At 35.0% G+C, this 19,258-nt stretch overlaps 3 protein-coding genes across 5 annotated transcripts in view; 1 reads left to right on the top strand and 2 right to left on the bottom strand.

Annotated features, from left to right (window-relative positions):
• Positions 1-26: 26 nt before the first annotated feature.
• LOC135686308 (NAD(P)(+)--arginine ADP-ribosyltransferase 2-like) lies at positions 27-4,983 on the bottom strand. The gene is made up of 2 exons (XM_089109007.1): positions 3,029-4,983; positions 27-2,458 (listed from the first exon to the last, which is right to left on the bottom strand). The coding sequence occupies exon 2, from the start codon at positions 2,456-2,458 to the stop codon at positions 1,715-1,717; it is 744 nt and encodes a 247-aa protein (XP_088965133.1). The 5' UTR covers positions 3,029-4,983; the 3' UTR covers positions 27-1,714.
• Positions 4,984-5,147: 164 nt separating this feature from the next.
• Positions 5,148-19,258, top strand: part of LOC135686388 (uncharacterized) — a 20,277-nt gene continuing 6,166 nt past the window's right edge. The window contains exon 1 of one of the 2 annotated variants that reach the window (XM_065202610.2): positions 5,148-5,288. The gene's annotated coding sequence lies outside the window, so the exon portion shown is untranslated. Of the gene's footprint in view, positions 5,289-18,830; positions 18,940-19,258 lie in introns of those variants that run through there. The other variant, XM_065202609.2, reaches the window with a different exon arrangement.
• On the bottom strand, positions 5,428-18,043 carry LOC135686383 (uncharacterized). 2 transcript variants are annotated; one of them, XM_065202603.2, is made up of 9 exons: positions 17,740-18,042; positions 16,477-16,772; positions 14,684-14,887; positions 13,979-14,143; positions 12,173-12,366; positions 11,493-11,785; positions 10,565-10,810; positions 8,915-10,054; positions 5,428-6,609 (listed from the first exon to the last, which is right to left on the bottom strand). In XM_065202603.2, exons 1-9 carry the CDS (start codon positions 17,876-17,878, stop codon positions 6,605-6,607), a joined length of 2,682 nt encoding a protein of 893 aa, XP_065058675.2. In that variant the 5' UTR covers positions 17,879-18,042; the 3' UTR covers positions 5,428-6,604. The 2 variants fall into 2 exon arrangements, with proteins under 2 accessions (XP_065058675.2, XP_065058674.2); XM_065202602.2 differs by having other exon boundaries at positions 5,428-10,054; positions 17,740-18,043.

The raw sequence follows: 19,258 nt of genomic DNA, 5'->3' as shown, positions 1-19,258 counted from the left end.
CTTTAATTTTCTTACTCGGGAATAAAATACAAATAAAAAATGAAGGGCAAAAGCTCCCTCAGAAAAACATGTCATAGACATCAGAAGGTCAGTCATGAGGCTACGTTCCCACATCATCAAGAGCGAGTTAGGTCGTTGGTACATCAGCGCAAATCGCGCAACCTACCATAAACCTCCAACAGAAAAGGGGTCACTAAGGGAAGTTACACAATAACCCTGACATTTGATTGATGATTGGGAAAGAATGGACAAGGAAAGCCTCTTTTCTTCACTAATAGCCTATGCGCCAGTTCTACCTAGTAGCATCAAAAAGTGCTAAACAGCATAAAAGATGCCTAAAGGTGTGAGAGCTTTTAACGATGCCGTAAAAGAAACTAAAATCTCAAAGCTATACCGGAATGAAATTTCCCTATAAAAATGAAATGAGGGAGGGAGGGCTGGGAAAATTCAACCAGCATGCTTGTATTGAGGCTTCACCAAGCAATGTAAGACCTTAAATACCCCTAAATTAACCAAGGGAATGAAAACGCTACGAGCCACACATCTTACCCTAGAATTACAAATCAAATCCTCGGGAGGAGGCCGAAAGACTCCTCGCATTGACCATAAACTAGTAGAGCGGATACAAAACTAACGTGAGAAATCATGCCACAAAACACCGTAAGAAATAGGAAACAAAAACAATCTCAAGCAAATTAGTTAAAGGTCAAAAGCCCCTCGTGAAACTAACTCTGATTAAATTTCATGTAACCATCATAAAATGAAGTACGGTGAAGCAATTTACAACACTGATAAGGAGTACAGGCTAGGGAAAAGGCTAGGGATACAGGGAAGCTTATCTTTCGTACTTCCGAAAAGCTTTTGACAGGGTTTGGCATACGGTACTTTGGGACATCATGGGAAAGTGAAGGAATAACATCGGTGAAGGGATAACATCCTTGATCCAGAAATTGTATGAAGGTTCAAGATCCAAGGTATTAGTGGGTGATAACTACAGTGAATGGTTTAAAACCAATCTTGGTGTAAGACAAGGTTATTTGCTATCACCAGCCTTGTTTAATCTGTTCTTGGAAAGAATTGTGACAGATGCACTGGATGATAATGAAGGAGGTGTCAAATGTGCCAGAGAATGGATATTAGACCTGCGGTTTGCAGATGGCAGTGATCTGATGGTGGAGAGTGGAAATGGTCTTAGAGAAATCACAGGCCAGAAGTTGCTGCAAAGAGACTTAGTATGGAGATCAGCACAGAGAAGAGCAAAGTGATGGTTTTTGGAAAAGAAGAAAACATTGATGGACAAGTTATGGATGTGAGAGTGGATGGAGTAAAGCTGGGCCAAGGAAGTTCGTAGGAAAATGGATGTACGTAATGCATTGTTTAGCTTTCGCAGTAGGGATATGATTGGTATTTCACATGTTAGTAAGAGATAACTTCAAATAAAGATAGTTTAATTACCAGCGGGTACCTATTTGCTTATGAGCACAGGGTAATTGCCTCCTTGCCCCCTTTCGGTGGGCCTGTGTACCCCTTTATAGGGTTTCTTTTTGTAACATCAAGGAAAGCTTTCAAAAGTATATTGAGGCAAAAATTCTGTTGAATGGATTTACATTAAGATAACAGAGGCAGGAAACAAAACATAGATCGTAGAAAAATAAAAAACACCAAACCAAGATAAATTATTTTATCTTGATCAAACTAACTGCTGTTTTTGAATCTATACAATGAAAGAAAAATCAGTTTCTTTTAAATAAATTTCCTTCGTAGCTCCATTTTGTTTTACATCAGTAACTGTGAATCCATCATTGGGGGAAACTAAGAATTCACCTTCGGATGGGTAGGCAGATAAACTTTCCACAGCCAGGGCAACGGTCACCTCTAGAATAAACATAGTCCCAGGCTTCTTCTTCAAAAAGCTCTCGGCCACCTTCTTATTCTTGGTAGTAGAAGTAAACTGCTGGAACATTATTTTTGAACCAATTTCTACTGCGAACTCCGCCGTGCATGCTCGATAAACTAGAAAAGGTGCATCATAAATGGCTGCTTTTGATGCCACAGCTTTATGCAAAAGTAACCATAAACCTTTGTATTGAAAGTTTTCCCAAACAAAAAAATTAGTAACTCCGCGACTGTCAATATTGAAATACCGATACAGGTCAGGCTTTTCCAAGGTATATGCGAATACAGCAATTTGACAATGAGCGGAAAGAAAGGCAGTTTTATCACCAGGCTTGATATGGCGTTTCTCCAGCTCATTTTTTGCCTTCTCCCAAGCTTCGTTTAATAGGTCGTTTTCGCGTCTATCACATTTTAACATCTGTACAGCCTCTTCCTCGGTCTTTTGTAAGACATTTCCAAAGCCTATTGCTTTGGAGAAAGCTTTCTTCTGCACTGTTGCAGCATCTTCAATTCTGATCGCATCTTTGCTGAATTCAACAAATCTGTCCTGTCGAATAGCCATCTAGCAAAAAGTTTCAGATTTATGGATTTGCAGTTGCTATAGAAAAATCTTACAAACAGGCATTTAGGACAATATTAAATAAAACAATTATATGAATGAACAAGAAGGCATGCTGGATATCTTTTTTCTGATGCTAAATGATTTTGATATGTTAAAGACATTGAGTCATGAAAAAGGCATTGTGCCTAGCACTGGCAACATCATTTTTTAATTACTTCATAACTATAAGCGAAATTTGTTGTCTGGAAGAAGTTACATCTTTCCGTATATTTTTTGTACAGAGACCCCCGTTTGCATATAAAGACCCCATCTAATGTTTTCAAATGTTCCTCCGGAATTTTATGGATAGTTAGTTTTGTACAATACAGCAAACTCCAAGGCAGAGAATATAAATTTCCTGTTCTGTTTCCCAGGTTTTTCTGCCAGAAGAACCTCAAAAGGGCCTAGACTGAATTTCCTTCTGGGAGCCTGACAAAGAAGACACAGCGATATACAGGATAAAAAAGCATTTAAATTCACCTTGAAACAGGTTTATGCAATATCATACAACTAATAAGAATATTTGTTTACCTTGTGGTTAAACTTTCTTGCTTGCTGAGAGCGGAAAATCGTTCTTTCACTCAAAAACAATGCTCGAAAGGCTTTCAACAAAACAACAACCAAATTGCGCTAATGAAAAACGGCAAAGTAATCAGAAGGGTTAATAAGAATGCAGGATTGTGAGTCTTGTCCTTTTTCCTAGATCTATTTTGAGTCAGATTTCCCCCTTTCGTAATGTGTTTTCGTCAACTCTTTTAGACGTTTATATTACTTTCAGACCTTGAAGTGTTTTAATAACAATAATAATCTACATTTATACAGGATAATATGCTTGGTCAGCTTGCTCAGAAGCTGCTATCAGTCAAGGTCCTGTTAAAATTAATGTTAAAAAGAAAATTATAATTACAAATTACAATATCAAAATTAAAAATATCTAAAAATTAGAAGTTAAAATTCACTGTCAAGCTGATCGTATTGGTAAAGCCTAAGATACCAATAATTTGTTAAATTTTTAATTTCGTAAAGCCTTAGACAGTGCTATCACTTCAGCGAGGAATGATTTGATTTTATTTGATTTAATTCAAATTCTGCTACAATACAACAACTTGTTATATACGTTATAATTAAATCAATTGTAGAACACAACAACAACAATAACGTTGTTCAAAACACAAGTCAAAGCAAAGTTCTTCAAGGAGGAGCCAAGACTTCAATTATCGAGTTTTGTAATACTACCAAAATTTAAGTGAATTTCACATGGCCCATGGTTCGTCTCGACTTGAATTTTCTCTTTGAGCAGCAAGGCAGCCATATTGCGCGCCTAGCTCGATAGCATTTAATGTGATCCCCTTCGACAGAAATCTCTAATAAAAAATATTTGTTTATCTTGTTCTGAAACTTTCTTGCTAACCGAAAGCGGAAAATCGTTCTTTCATTCAAAAACAATGCTCGAAAGACTTTCAGCAATGCAGGATTGCGAGTCTTGTCCTTTTTCCTAGATCAATTTCGAGTCAAATTTTCCCCTTTCATAACGTGTTTTCGCCAACTCTTTCAAAGTTTATATTACTTTTAGATTTTGAAATGTTTTAGTTTTGAAAAGCCTTAGAAAGTGCTATCACTTCAGCGAGGAATGATTTGATTTCATTTGATTTAATTCAAATTCTGCCACAATACAGCAACTTGTTACATAAGTTATAATAAATCAATTACAGAAAACAACAACAACAATAACGTTATTAAAAACACAAATCGAAGCAAAATTCTTCAAGGAGGAGGCAAAACTCTATAACTAAGGAGTGAAGGCATCCTTTTTGTTGCAGCGATCTATATATTCATCAATAAAATTGTGTCTCGTTGAATGGAAATGCTCTATGGACCAAACAACCAATTTTGCAAAGTTCAGTGATTTTCAAACAGTTTCTAGATTGTAAATTTTCAAACATTTTTTTAATTAAAAATTTATATGTAGATCTTATTTCAACTGGTAGATTGTTCATTCTAATTAATTTTTAAGTTTTTAAAGATAGGAAGAGTAGAATGTAAAATATAAGGTGTCTGTTTGAAATCGCTCTCTGTTAACCATTTGTAACACAGTTTCAAACATAAAATAGAGTTCAAAGTGATGACTTAACAAGGATCTATAATTTTTCAGAATTTACAGTATAGCCAGTGAAAAATCAATCGAATGTGCTACAAATTGGCTGAGATATGGCCAAGGGAGAACTTTAAGTTTAGAGTAATTTAATGGGGAAAGAATCCGTGCTCATTTGTCACATATCACCCAGTTTCGATCCTTCTAAACCCAACGTAAAAATCTATAAATAATTCTTCTTGGCCATTGTACACACTTAAAACGTACATGTAGAACGGTTGATGGCCTGGGCACGGTGGCCACTGGAATTTTTTGCTTGGAATTGCAGAAAAGATGGCTTATTTAAAAAGAATTTGGTTTTCTAGGCATAAATGAGAGAGAATTTTTGTTGCTAACAAATCTGATTTAATAGCTCAACATTAAAGTCTATTTTATCTGTAAACCCCGTTTTTGAAATGAAATGACAGAGACCTACATCGTTTTGGGAACGAGGCAGGCATTACCACAGATAAGTTGCGGGATGCCAGTGCAATTGGTTCCGTTGATGCAATTCGCCGAATGGTGTACCGAGTCAAGTAACTCGAAATATAAATCCATTCATTCTTTCTTTTCTATACAGTGGAGTCCAGCTGCGCAGATTCTTAAAAGAAAGGAAGAAGAACGAGGGAAAAGTTCGAAATAGCAAGAGTTCGATATACTGTAAGTTCGTTTATTTTGTAAAAGCGAGAAGTTCGACATAAGCGGGGTTCGTAGTAGCGGATTTAAACATCTGTTGCTTTCAGAATTTTTTCCATGAATAGGCATTATTCAAATAACGATAACTATTTTCAGAAATGTGTTTCATATCTAGAAGAATAAATACTGTAAATATTGAGAGAGAAATCTCTCATATCTGTTCTCTTATCGATAAATAGTTAAGAGCAAATGAATAATAATTTCATTAGAATAATAAACCAAGTTGAATATTTTTGAAATCGTTTTCAAATCACAGGTAGAACTCAATCCTCATTCTACACAAATATCTAGACAACAAGTACAACAACTAAAAAATAAGAGCAAAAGCTGGATGGTTTAAGGAATGTCAATGAAGCTTAAAATTTGTCCACCAGCCACAGTGCAAAATAAACCAGTTCTAGTTTAAAGGAGTATACGCAATAGAAATTAGATTACAAATAAACATTTCTATTCAGGGGAAGGAGCAGTCTACACTCTATTTTTATATAAGAATCAAATGATTTGTTGACAAAGATCAGTCTTGTTTTTCATGAATAATTCGAGGCTCCGGTGTTGTTCATGTTGCTTTTATTTTGCATCAATACTTCCACAACTACATTTCAAAAATTGTTTCTAAGAAAACCTAATAACAGTTTTACATGGTATTTTTAGTAGCACGGGTGATCAGCTGACCAAATATATCCTGTATTGTTAACAGTAGAGTAAATTTTCAAAAACACATCGTTTTTTCTTCTAATTTTTCATCTAAGGCTGGGTTTGTTCTCATGTTGGTCTAATTTTTGGCAAGTCGAGCCTCGGTGTTCATAAAAAGTATATTCTTATATAAAAATTTCTATATGAACATCTTTCTTCCAGTTTTACCACCGGTCTCGTGACTATGTCATGCTGGAAGGCAAAGAACGAACTTTGATCAAGCATGAAGTGCTAATCCTAATAACAATATATAGCTTCTATCTCAAAGGCAGAGTGACACACATCTACTGACAACTTGAGCCAAACGTAAGATACACGATCTTCTACGGATTAAGAAATATGATTCAATACTGTATCTGTTTCCAGCGATAGTTAGAATATAATGATTTAACAATGCACTCTAATATTGATATTGGCCATATAAATTCGCAAACGGGCGATTTACTGGTAAAATGGGCTCTACCATGTCTAGGTACAAAGCATTCTAACGTTTTTCTTACATCTAGTGACGAAATTCATCATGCTTCTTCTGAGGTCAATCCACAGCTACCACTTCTTGTCTTTCTCCGTTGCAAACATTCATTGAACTACACTGTTTACAACGAATAATACACACGTCGGTTATCTTCTAAATCGTTTATTCGTGAAAAATCGAGAATAAACTTTATTACGTTAAATTTGAGCGGGTATAGATTTCATGAGATTGGACATTTCAGGGAACATAAATTTATGCAAATTGGAAAACTACTATCTTTTGTGTGCGTTAATTAGCGCAGTGTGAAACACGTGATCTCACATTAATACTTACTCTCTTATCCTACCTTGAGATTCTCCAAGTATTACGGGATAATGCAGTATTAGTATTGTTAGTATAATGCAAAACTGTATTAGTATTTCAATAGATATTCAACTGGTAGGTTGAAACTTGCACTTCTTTCGCTGTCAAATTTCTTGTTATTTACATCGTCAGGAAAAAATGTGATAAAGCACACAACTTAACACGTTACTTAAATCACTACAATAGACTGCTGGCGATAAATACTTGTACCAAAAAGCAAAAAAAAACTAATAAACTAAAATGACAGTTCGGTTAATAAAATGGCCATAAACTTTCAAATTATCTGCCCAGTCTCCCTTAGGAGTGTCCTAGAAACTCCTTTGTCAACAAAAGGTGTTCCTCAATGGGAGCGTATCTTTTCTAATATAGGATCAAAGTCAGAGTCTTGCTTTAACTTTCAAAGAGTTAAAATGTGTATGCGTATTGAATAAAGCAACAAGACAAATATTCGTAGAATATTGATTATCACAATAAACAATTTAAAGCAAAATTACTCAAATCGACAAACCCTGTACTTTGAGAAGTCAGTTTAAACAATTTAGTAATATCCTTTTCTGTAGTTTACTTTGTAAGTTTGAAATCTCTGTGGTAAGTACTTTATAGGATTTGTTACAATTAGTTTGTTTATCTTTAGTAACATTACCTTGATCGAGCTTGATTTAAATAGAGTTGAACGCATAAGTCGGATATTTCATAACTCGGAAAAAATTTGGTATAGATGCTTTCAGTTTTAATACCAAAAGTCGGATTTAACAAGTCCAATGATTTACCGCATGGTAAAATTAGACTAGCATTGCAATCTGCAAACATTTTGGTATCCAACCCTGGACATAGGGGTCTCATAGAACAAAGAGCTCCCCATCATAAAAAATCGTTCAGGATCATGGACATGTTTGCTTGAATATCAAACTGAACTGAAATCAAGGCCCTTAAGTGGCATTTATCCACTACGAAATAGAGGTTACGCTTTGATATGCCAAGCATATTAAATACAAATGCCACTCATATTCTCTGAGCATTTTCAACATTCAACATTTCAGCATTTTCAAACCCATATGATTCTTTTTCGACATTCAGCGTGGAAAATTATCCTCAGACAAAATGTTGAATGGAGAAAAATCAAAATTTATTTACATCTTCTTTCTTTAATACGAGCTTTGCTCAATGCTACTTTGATATGCAAGATGTTCATCATCAAATGTTAGTGCATATTTTTAGCTCTGGCTAATTTTTTTACATTTTAATCAGCTGAAAACACTGATTAAAATTTTCAACAGAATTGATTAGCTATTATGCTACCGTATTTTATGCAACACCTTTAAAAGAAAACAACTAATGTTAAATATTTAACGTTATCAACGATTTATATGAGCCATATCTTATGTTTAAACAGATGTCTAGCTACAACTGTCATGTAAGATTAAACGCCATGCTCAGTAACAAATTTAACTGCCTCATTTCTGAAAACTAAAATCCTATTTAACATTTTTAATTCAACAGCTTTAAGATTGCAAAATGTTTTTAACAAAAGAATGATGGTCAAAATATGTATTAATGTAGCATTTACATGTTTGTGATGAATGTGCAAGCAAATAAATGGTTTTGTCATTAAACGAAAAAAAATTCTGCGCTATATATCAAACAGACTTTGGAAAAGTCAATTATCCTTTCTTTGTGGGGCTTATATAAAAGGCGGACCAAATTGAAAGAAAAGGAAGGAGGCATTAAAAAAGAGACATCAAGAAGGCAAATGTGCGCCGCAGTAGTAACTAAGTGTAACATGTACAAAAATCATTTTCACTAGGAAAAGGGAAGTGGAAATAGTGTGAAGCTGATAACTGATCCTGTAGATTCTTCAATCTTCTCTAATCCAATTCTTCACCATTTTCAAAGAGAAATACATAGATTTCCTGTGAGGAATTTTAGATGCATACTCTTTCGGTTCGTAAGACATTTGTACGGCTTCACGATACCTGGCTCAATGCTTATGACATAGAGCACAACTTGCTTTTCAGATGCTTGTCGCGTTGTTGTTTTAATAAACCTATATCTTTCTTACCTCTTTCATCTCCTTTGGGCTCATCTGGTTTCAATTCGCTTTCCGGCAAAGGTGCTCTGCAATCTAATGGGGCTGGGACCTCTTTTCGTACCTTTTGTACGTCTTCATTGGTGCTACCACTTTCGTCAGTAGAGAGGTCAGGAGCGTCTTCATTTTCAGAGGCTTGTTTCGGAAGTTTTGTTGGACTCTTTGGTGGGTCAGCAGCTGGTGAAATGCAGCTTATACCAGAGTTTGCAAGAGATGGTTTTATAGAGCTTGAATCTTGTTGCGGGAAATTCGGAAGCGTTTTCTCCTTTTGTGTATCATCGTCCTTGAGGGTGCTTGAAAACTCTTCTACGCTGTTTACATGACAGAGTTTTTTTGGCGTCAAAATTTCCTCTGAAACCATATGTCCAGCTCTTGCTTTATCGAAATAGAGAGGATTGTTACTCGCTGGATCAACCTGTCGGTTTGCTCTGAAAGTCAAAGTTGAGTCAAGAAGCTCCTCAGTGCTAAGAAGTGTTTTAAAAGAGCCTTGAAAAAGTACTGGGTGTGTAAGGATGAAGGCGATAAAACGAGCTGAAAAGTCTAAACAGAACTTATTTCCCGCATAGGCCACTTTAAAATCTTTTTCCGGGCGAAAAAGTCCAGGATTCTTCCATATTCTGTCATTACAAGAAACAACTGACCATATCAATCGAGAGTAGGCCGGAGTCAACGGAAGTGGTTCCAAACCTATAGGAAAGAGAACCAGTCTGTTGGAAAAACGTTGCCTGCAAAGAGCAGTGTTGAGTTCTTCTGAGAGTTCTGCAGATTTAACAAAGCATCCTGACATCAGTGGGACGATGATAGTTGCATCGTCAAGCAAGTTGTGTCGAACCTTAGATTTCTCTGGTATCGAGAGATTGACCCCAGGAAGGTAATGCTGCAAACGCTCTGCTAAAAACTCGCCATGTGACGCATCCAAATCGTGGTAGCACAACATAATATCAGTGCTATTTGACTGTCCAGTTCTCCACAACTCGCTTCCGGTAAAGTCGAATACATCTCGAGTATCTAGACCGTCAAAGAACTGCAATCCACGTAATGTATGCTCTATCCGCCAGTCTGATGTTATTTGCTCAACTGATGACATCCTGCGATCTTCTAAAAGATCAAGCTCTAAGAAAAATTTAAAAAAATATGTTTAAAGTCAGGAAATATATAATCTATTCATGTAGATATTTCAATGCAAAAGGGAGAACATCTAGAGGCTTTTTTGACACAAACCTTGACACGATTCGATAACTATATTGAATAGAAAACACAATACATATATATTCAGGTTTTTGTAACTTAGTTAGAACAAAAGAGATCGTTTGAATACATCTAATACCACATTTACTGTTCTAAAATAGATAATAACGCACAAAAAGTGGAATTGTGATGATACTCTTTCCATCAGGTACTCCACCGAACAGAATCTTACATGCAAAATAAAAATAGCAATAGTGCAGGGTGAGACTTCTTCATCTTAAAATGTGAAGCACAGTACGCTAAGTCTCTATGAATATAATGCTCCAAAGTAACCAGAGAGCAACAGTCCACATCATACAAACCAGACAACTAGTCTCTACCAAATGGCAAAATTTAAGAAAGGTTGAGCAGATAAAAAAGGGTGGCTCTGCCTACTTTCAAACAAGTGGAGCTTTTGGATTATCTCCATAAGTGCTCTGTCAGACATGTCTCTGCAGTCAATAGGGGTATAGTTGCTACACCATACTGGAAGTCGTTCAACTGGCTCCACTAGAATGGGAATCAATTTAGTGCTGTATGCCGGGTCTGAGTGCAATGCTGACGCAAGGTTGTATTCTTCTTGACAAACTTTTGACTGCAAGTATGGAGGAGCCAACAGCGTAATCACATAACGAGATGCCTCTAGAATCAAAAGAAAACATCCAAAGTAAGACAATACTGAGGCTAAAAAACATTTAATTGCCGAAAACCATTTCAAGATGTAATGTCAAACTAAAATAATGATAAAATACTAATGCATAACAAAAAACTGCAAAGAAGCGTTAGTTAAAACTCTATAGCCAATAAAATGATTTTGGAATGTACTTATTCAGCTATATTCAAAATAAAAATTGGTTACAATAAGGACGCCACCATTCATTGCCCTGAATATATGTTATTTGTGTGTGTATGGTATTATTTTTTCAGCATAACTCTCAGTGTAAATAAAGATTGTGATGTGAGAGGCGACTCAACAATCAAGGTTCTTTTGCCCCCCCCCCCAACCAAACAGTTCAAGTTAATTGTGTATTGTAAGTAATCTATGTATCTCAAATTTCATCGTCATAAATAAAACAGCGTTATTTCTAGCTTCCTCTAGTTTGAATATAGTCTTTGTCACAGATTGTATACTGCGAGAAAATAAGGTTTGTAGACAATTTGAGAAATTCGTATTAGCATGGACAATTTCTGTATTTGTTATATTCTGGGTTGCTTGCGACGCAGAGTGTAAACTGAAACAATACAAGAACGAAGAACAAACAAGGATATCAAGAATAATTTACTTTAGCAATATATACATCTTCTTCCATTTTCATATACCTACCAATACTTTTGAACAGTTTCACTTGCCAAGCAACGCCCGTTTGCAATTCTGCTATGTCAATGAATATGTTCCAGTCTGGATAAAACAGGGACAGATGCCGCTGAATTACATGGGCTACGTCTGAGTTTTGGTGGGAATAGGAGATAAAGACATCATATTCATTTCTTACAGAAGGTTTCGCCACTTTTAGAGTTTGGGTTTCTGATTCCAAATGTTTTATCTCTGCCAAATGCATTTGCAGCCAATCTGTGACGGACTTGCAAGCTTGCGAAATTTTATCGTAATCCGCAGGTCTGTGAAAGATAACAAGTATGCGATTTGAATATGCACTCATAAAGGAGTAGTTGAAGAGTTCACAGTTTACTAATGGCATATCACGTCATAAACTTGAGCACTGAAGACTTTATTAAAATGGCAACTGCGGAAACAAAGTAAATTTTGCAAATTGCAGCTAAACGTTCAAAAAATTGCATCAAAGTATAGAAAATATGTTCATGGCACACAACTGTTCCAAAATTTGCCTGCCGACAAATGTGCCTAATCTTAAAGATGTCCATTCTAAGCAACTCATGACCGGTCTTTCCCATTTAAATGTTTAATTTGATTTGCAGTCTAGTCGTGGCTTAGCCTTGACAGGATCTTTTCCCAAAAATGGCATAACATTGCAGCCATAACCTCACCTGCAGTCTACATATTGTATAAGACACATGTATGTTGGCATGTCATCAATTGAATCAGTGTAGAAGGGTGCTAAGTAATCTCTCTTCATATTTCTGGTGCAGCAAAGAGCAATGTTATATTGTTCTAGGCAGGCTTCATCATCTAAGAATCTTGGACTCAGTATTGTTATCACACGTGCACTTGCCACCATGACCTAAAATTGAAAATGATTTCTTCTTTTTTTTGGAAAAATAAATTTCATGGACATTGATAGCAATAGGTTTCTTGAAAATTCATTTAGGGTAAACAAATTTTTTCAAAACTCTTAACTCTTAAAAGCCTCTTATAACAGAAAAGTTATCTTCTCACAAAAATTATGTTCAAAATGTATTAATGAATCAAAATGTAGTAGCCTTCGAAATTTCAAAGGATTTTTATTCAATTCAGAGACTCTTATTTTTCACTCCTTTCTTAACAACTAAAAAAGCAAGAAATTTCTAAATACTTTCACAGATATTTTCATACTTCAAAGATTGTCAAGTATGCCAAACAATTTAAAAAGATCATCAATAAAATTTTGTAGGCTTTAAAACGCAAAAATTGCAGATCTCACAAGAAGTTTACAAAATGCTCTTTGAGCATTTTGTTATCTGGAAAAACATTAAAATAATCAAGAGATTGCAGCAATGTTTTGCCCCTCAAAGAGTGCAGCTTTCATCAAGTGTTAAACATTTTCCACATAAATAACAGTGAAAATTCTACCAATTTTGCAGGAAGACAAATTTTGTTTGCTAAGACAAAAGGTCTATTCTAAGGGAAATATGAAGCAATAAGTTGCAAAAATACACATGCAAAAAATTAGCAAAAACAAAGCAAAAATAAACACGGAAAGTTCAAATTTGCAAAGAGAACATTCTTCATTGATGACAAAAAATAACAATTGTTTTGACTTCTTACAATTTATTTTAGTTTAAAATCTGTAGAACAGAAACCGAAACCAAACCACACTGACCACTAACCCCAGATCCATCCACAGTATATGCAATATAATAGCAAGATACTTGCAAGGGGTTGATAGGGCCACGGCAAGGACACATTCTTTTCAAGGAGGCAAGGGGTCACAGCAACTCCAACAATGTAGAGAGTTAATGTATAATTTCTGTGGATACTATGAAATAATATTGGATTTAACTGTGATATCTATGTAAAGTAAAGCATTCTTACAAAAAAAGTGGATACTAGTCTGAAAAAGGCTTCTGGATGATTTACCCCTGGCCAAACATGTGGAAAAGTCAAAAATTTAATGGTGCAGTGTGTGGGTTTAGGTCAGTGTGTATGGACTTGGGAAGGTGAGTTTTGGTGTCTAAATATTGACAGTGTCAGTCTGACAGTTCAAGATCTTTGCTACCTAGCAAACTGGATTGCAAACTGGTATTTATAAAAAATTGGGTGTTGCAAAGCTAACTCTTACAATTTTCATTTGCTTCTGCCCCTACTATATACTTTGCTCATATATGCAACAAATATGTAAAAACAAATATGTAAGTTTCATGGTTGTTATAAAAATTTTTTTCACAATATTTATATTTAGATTACTTAAGAAAAATACTGTTCATATCTGGGAAACCTTTTTGTGTGAAATCTAACCAAATGCAATGCCAATATTCTTTTTTTAAACTTTTATTGACCTTTTTGAATAAAAGTATAGTTTTCACACAGCAATCACATAGTTTTCGATTGTACTTTTTGATTATACAAAGTATAACTTCCTTTGCATTGTATGGTGACATACAAGTGTCTCTGTCAAAAGTATTTTGATTATGTACCTTGTAAATTTCTTCTTGCCATGAAACATTTTGATTGAGAGTCTGATGCTTGGTAAAAATTCTAATGGAGTTGTTGGTTTCTTTAAGGCTTTCAGTAACTACATTTGCCAGTTGCTGGTCTGCATTGTTGTATGAAAGATAGACATCATACTCAATTGGGTGAACCTGTGTTGTAATAATGCAAAATAAATCCCTGCAACATTCTCTGAAACTTAATTGACAAATAGACTTTACATCACATGTAGGCTGTTTTCAAATAAAGTTACAAAAATTTTCAGCAATAAAAAAAGCCATTAGAATACTTGGAAAGATACACTCTATTTCTTAAGTTTGTAGACTTATTAAATGTTTTTGGATTGATATTGTCATTTAAAATAACAGTTGGATGAAATTAATAAAAAATACATCATAAATTAGCAAATTGCTAAACAACTTGGGTGGAACCTCTTTGCAGGCACTACCAAATTTATTACCAAGAGAAGCATCTGGTATCCAGAAAAGTTATCTTGATGATAGACTTTTCAATAAATTTTCTTTGTCATTCATATTTGAGATTTACATATTATTAAAATTTTCTGATATAAATCAATGTTATCTCAAAGCAACCAGGATTTCTTCATTCAAAATTATCATCATTGCATGGCTTAAGAGTGTATGGACAAATCAGATTCAGTTCAATGAAACAGCATATTGTAACATCAATACCTCTGGTTCTTCATTTTCTTTGGCCATAATTTCATCCCATTTAACTTTTAGTTCTCTGAAGTATGACAACAAGGGATGCTTGTCAACACCACCTAAATTTCTATCGTAGACAACAATTTTCAGAACTTTTAATGGCAAACCAATTTTCATCCAATGGACAGCAGCTTCAACAATTAGACGAAGCATCATTTGTTGGCTGTAACCCTTGAAAAGATAAATTTATGTAACATGCAGAGTTTGATAGAGTTTGATGCACAAACTGAATACTCTATCTGGATTTCGCCAGAAAGGCATGCGGTTGCTCACACCCAGCAGTTTCCTCGATAGGACAAACTTTTCTAAAAATTTTTCACCATATTATTTTGGTCTACTTACTCCCTGTGTTTTTATCGCTGTTTCTTGGGGAAAACATCATTGTCATCAGCAAAATATACATGCACTTTTTATAATGCTGAAAATGGAGACGACCTTTGTACACCTTTTCAAGGCTTTATGGTATTTCAGTGAAGAAATCCAATTGACAAGACTATAACATACATTTTTAAACAAAAAGACTATAACATACATATTTGTCCCTGAAAATTCAGGAGGACATTACGTGTGGTGAACAAGATTTTCATGTTTGATTGCCAGTTAAGCAAAAGTAGCAGATTTGCTGATTATGTGATAGAAAGTAGCAAGTTTGCTGATGTTGCTACCCCTACCCCCCAAACCCTCTAAAGACTTCGCTATGCTCTAAGTCTAGATTTTGGCAACAATAAATTTGATGAAAAATGACCCATAATTATCTCTCATGTATATACTTAATTGATTAGCAACATCTGGCCAGTGAAGTACATAAAATAGCTGTCATGCTTGATAACAGAGGGCCCTCAGGGGCATGGATTTACACACAAAAATGGGCATTACCACCAGATGAAATTGAGGCCTCAATATCTCTGCTAAGCATTCATCATTGAAGCTGATGAAAACTGCTTATGGAAAATGATCTTCTGTACTTGCAGTGCTGTGTTTTTGCTGATATATTAGATAAGCTCAGCTTATACCTGTTACGTCACATGCCACCACACAGCTTGATGTTATCAGATGTGCAGTGGTTAGCATGCTCGCTTTATTTTTCACACAAAAGCTTGTGTATAAACCATATTATCAAAGCTTTGATAATCCCATGTGAGAATTTATTTCCATAGATAATGTGTATGCTATGTTTCAAGCAGGGGAGCAGTAAACAGCTCTCCTAGTAACTTCCAGGGGACCTATTTGAAGATAAATAAGAATAGAAACAAGGGGAAAATTGACAAAGGGAGCTAATTATTTTCTTTTTAGAGCAATTTAGGAGAGCAATCTGTAGCTGACTTCCAGCATTAGAGAAGAGTCTTGGGGGGAGCAAGAGCTATGGCTCTCCTCAAATGGCCAGATTTGGCCTTCATGGAACTTATCAATTTTACATATTTTGTAAGGATATAGATGTTGATTATATTATTTTGTTCCTAATTTCGTTTAAGCACCCAAAAAAAACATAAGTCATAACCTAGCTAGTAGATAGTCAGCAAGACATTAATACTAGGGACATATAAAAAGGGTGTCAGCCTAAAACTGGCAAGAAGAGGGATATCATGGCTGCTTTTTCAGCACAGTAGTAGCCATGATCTTCCTCTTTTCAGCACAATGTATCAATTTCATACTACAAAATTCTAAGAGGATCCAATTTTTTATATCTTATGATAAATATTATACCTTTTTGCACACAATTGTAACATTAATTTGTGTAAAATGCAGAAAGCTCTGTTTACCTGATCTCCAGAAGCTAAAAGTGGCATGATGACTTTAATGTCCTTCTCCTTACACATTGAGATTAGACATCTGAAAACTTCACCTACAACCATTGGAGGTCTTGAGTTTTTCTTGAAACTACCCTCAAAGCAAAGTATCCTGCCATAGCTGTACTCCTTTGCCAGAGGTTTAGACCACCAGCATGAAAATAAGCATCTATGATCCTCTTCTTTGTCCTTAGATAGATTCCTCACACTTATCTTCAAGTCTCTTTGCAAAGCACCAATGACAGATGTTGGTGTGGGGGAATAGTCACCTACATTAGAATATCTTGTTTGAAAATTTAAGAAAAATAAAAAATATATTTTCAAATAAGCTCGTACATTTACCATAAAAAGGCTACAAGATAAATGAAACAGTTAGCTTGTTACATGCATTTGGAATTTTTAAGAAATTGGTGATTGCTGAGACATTGTGAATTATATGAAGGCACTTTGTGTTAAAATCTCCTTTTGCCAATGATGTTGCATGCAAATACAAGCTTTCTAAAAATAGGTGCAGTTTTAAAATTTTTTCATGAAGCATCATCTACCCTGAATTTGAGTAACTACCAAAAGTTGACTAACATTGCAGTCAGAAAAAAGGAGTTTGACAATTTGTAGATTTTAGAAAACATATTTAGTTTGTTTTGATATTACCACTAGATGGACAATTGGGCTGTTAGCAGTTGGCCAGAAGAAAGGTGAAAATTGTTTCTGGTAAATTTTTTTATAAAATTTGATGGGGGTCGGCATTCAATCAACAGTATATTACTACCTGTTCTGAACTCTATTTAAAAGCATTTCACAGTCCTAAACTTTTCTGTGAAATTCAGGGCAAATAATGCAATAGCTCATCTGAGCTCCTTTTATTTTTATTGAAAAGCTTTATATTTATAATTAATTTAATTATTATGTAGCCCATAATTCAAAGGTTGAATTTAATGAATTGAATTGGCTAGCCAGTATTTGCACATGCCATGCATTTCGTTGGCTTTGATTACTTAAAATCATATCACATTACAAAAACAAATCAAAGCTCTTTTTTATGCTGTCATCAATTATAAGATAATAACCAAAATTCTTTGAAATATTTGCCTAAGAAATTTTATGGATATCCTATCATCAGATAGCATTCAAAAAGTTTTTATCCCTTTTACTATGATTAAGAAGTCAAGTCACGTCAAGAAGTTAAGAGTATTTCACTCTGAGCTCTCAATTTTAAGCAATAACGAACAAAGTTACCTGGGAATGCAGAGACAACCAGTACGTCAACTTTATCTTTTTTATCGAGTTTTGTAATACTGCCAAAATTCAAGTGAATTTCACATGGTCCGTGGTTCGTCTCGACTTGAATTTTCTCTTTGAGCAGCAAGGCAGCCATATTGTACGCCTAGCTGGATAGTATTTAAAGTGCCTCCTTTGACTGATATTTCCAAACATTCGCATCTACCTCAAACAAGAAAAGCTCATACAACTCATGCCATCCGTACTTCCCCGCCACATGTAAACAGGGAACTTTATGTCGAAACCTTCGAGTCTAAACCTGACCGGGGGTTACACTCAAACCACGCTCAAACCATAGCTACAGACACAAAGGTGTTCTTGGCTTCTTGCAGATTTTTATCAAATTTCTGTTGTACCTGATAATTTTTGTAGATGAAAATACCATGAAATGTTACTACACTCTTTCTTTTTATAAGAACCAGGACAATTTTTGCAGGGCCTCGATGTTCTTAACTTTTGGATAATTTTAGGCTCAAATGTTCTTAAAATTGTTCTTATTTTAACAGTGATTTTTTTGCAAATATTTGAGAAGTTTCATACTGTACATAGTTTCTAAGACGTTTTACTGGGTAAAGTTTGAAAATAAATTGTTTTTATGTTTATAAATTGCATAGTTTTGTTCTGTTGACGTGACATAAATTTCAAAATGCGAATTGTTTTTTTGAAGTTTCTCATCTGAAGCTGAACATGTTCTAGCCTTGTTCTTAGAAAGTGTGTTCTTATAAAAAAGAGTGTATTGCACTTTTCTCAGAAAAGATTTCAGAACATAGAGTTGAGGGTCTAGAGGTTGATGTGTTGCTTCATCAAAAATTATTTTGTTGAGCCTCTTTCCTTAAAAACTCCCCCCCCCCTGAGCTTATACTGGATTATTTTATAATGCGAAGTTTTTCTCTTTGTACTTCGTAGACGAAAGTTTCCAAACTTACCAAAATAAGAATATTGCATGATGCAATTCTCGATAAATGATGTCACTCTTGACACTCTTGATTTGAGACCCCCGTAAATCTCAAGCAGCTCGTGATGAGGTCATTTGTTCGAAGAAATGTTTACTTAACATGAAGTACTTCACACATTTGCTGTCTCATCTTGGCAACGAGCCGACAAGTGTGTAATGTATTTTCGGTTATTGTTGATCAATCTAGTCTTTTCCTTTATTTGGTAAGTATAGAAAGTTATAAAGCTATTTATTTGCATGTGTTTAAAAGTTGTAACTAATTATCATGGTTAAATAGTGACAGAAAACATTTTTTTCATCCAAAGAACTAAACTAACAGGTTAAATGTCAATGTGAACTTTGTGCCCCGATTTTGGTAGTCACGATTTTACACAGAAGAGAAAGGCCTGTCAAATTTCTAAACGAAGAAGATATGTATATGCCCGTTTGTACAATCTTTTTTGTTTGCAACTTTATTGAATGGCAAGCTTTTATTGCTCGATATTTTACAACAGGGGTGGATAGGAGTTAGCTCACACTTGA

This window comes from Rhopilema esculentum, chromosome 6 (assembly GCF_057945365.1).
Source record: "Rhopilema esculentum isolate cy_ngs chromosome 6, ASM5794536v1, whole genome shotgun sequence".
Lineage (NCBI taxonomy): Eukaryota > Metazoa > Cnidaria > Scyphozoa > Rhizostomeae > Rhizostomatidae > Rhopilema > Rhopilema esculentum.
The sequence above is the reverse complement of the archived record's forward strand: the minus strand, read 5'-3'. Positions and strand labels throughout refer to the sequence as shown.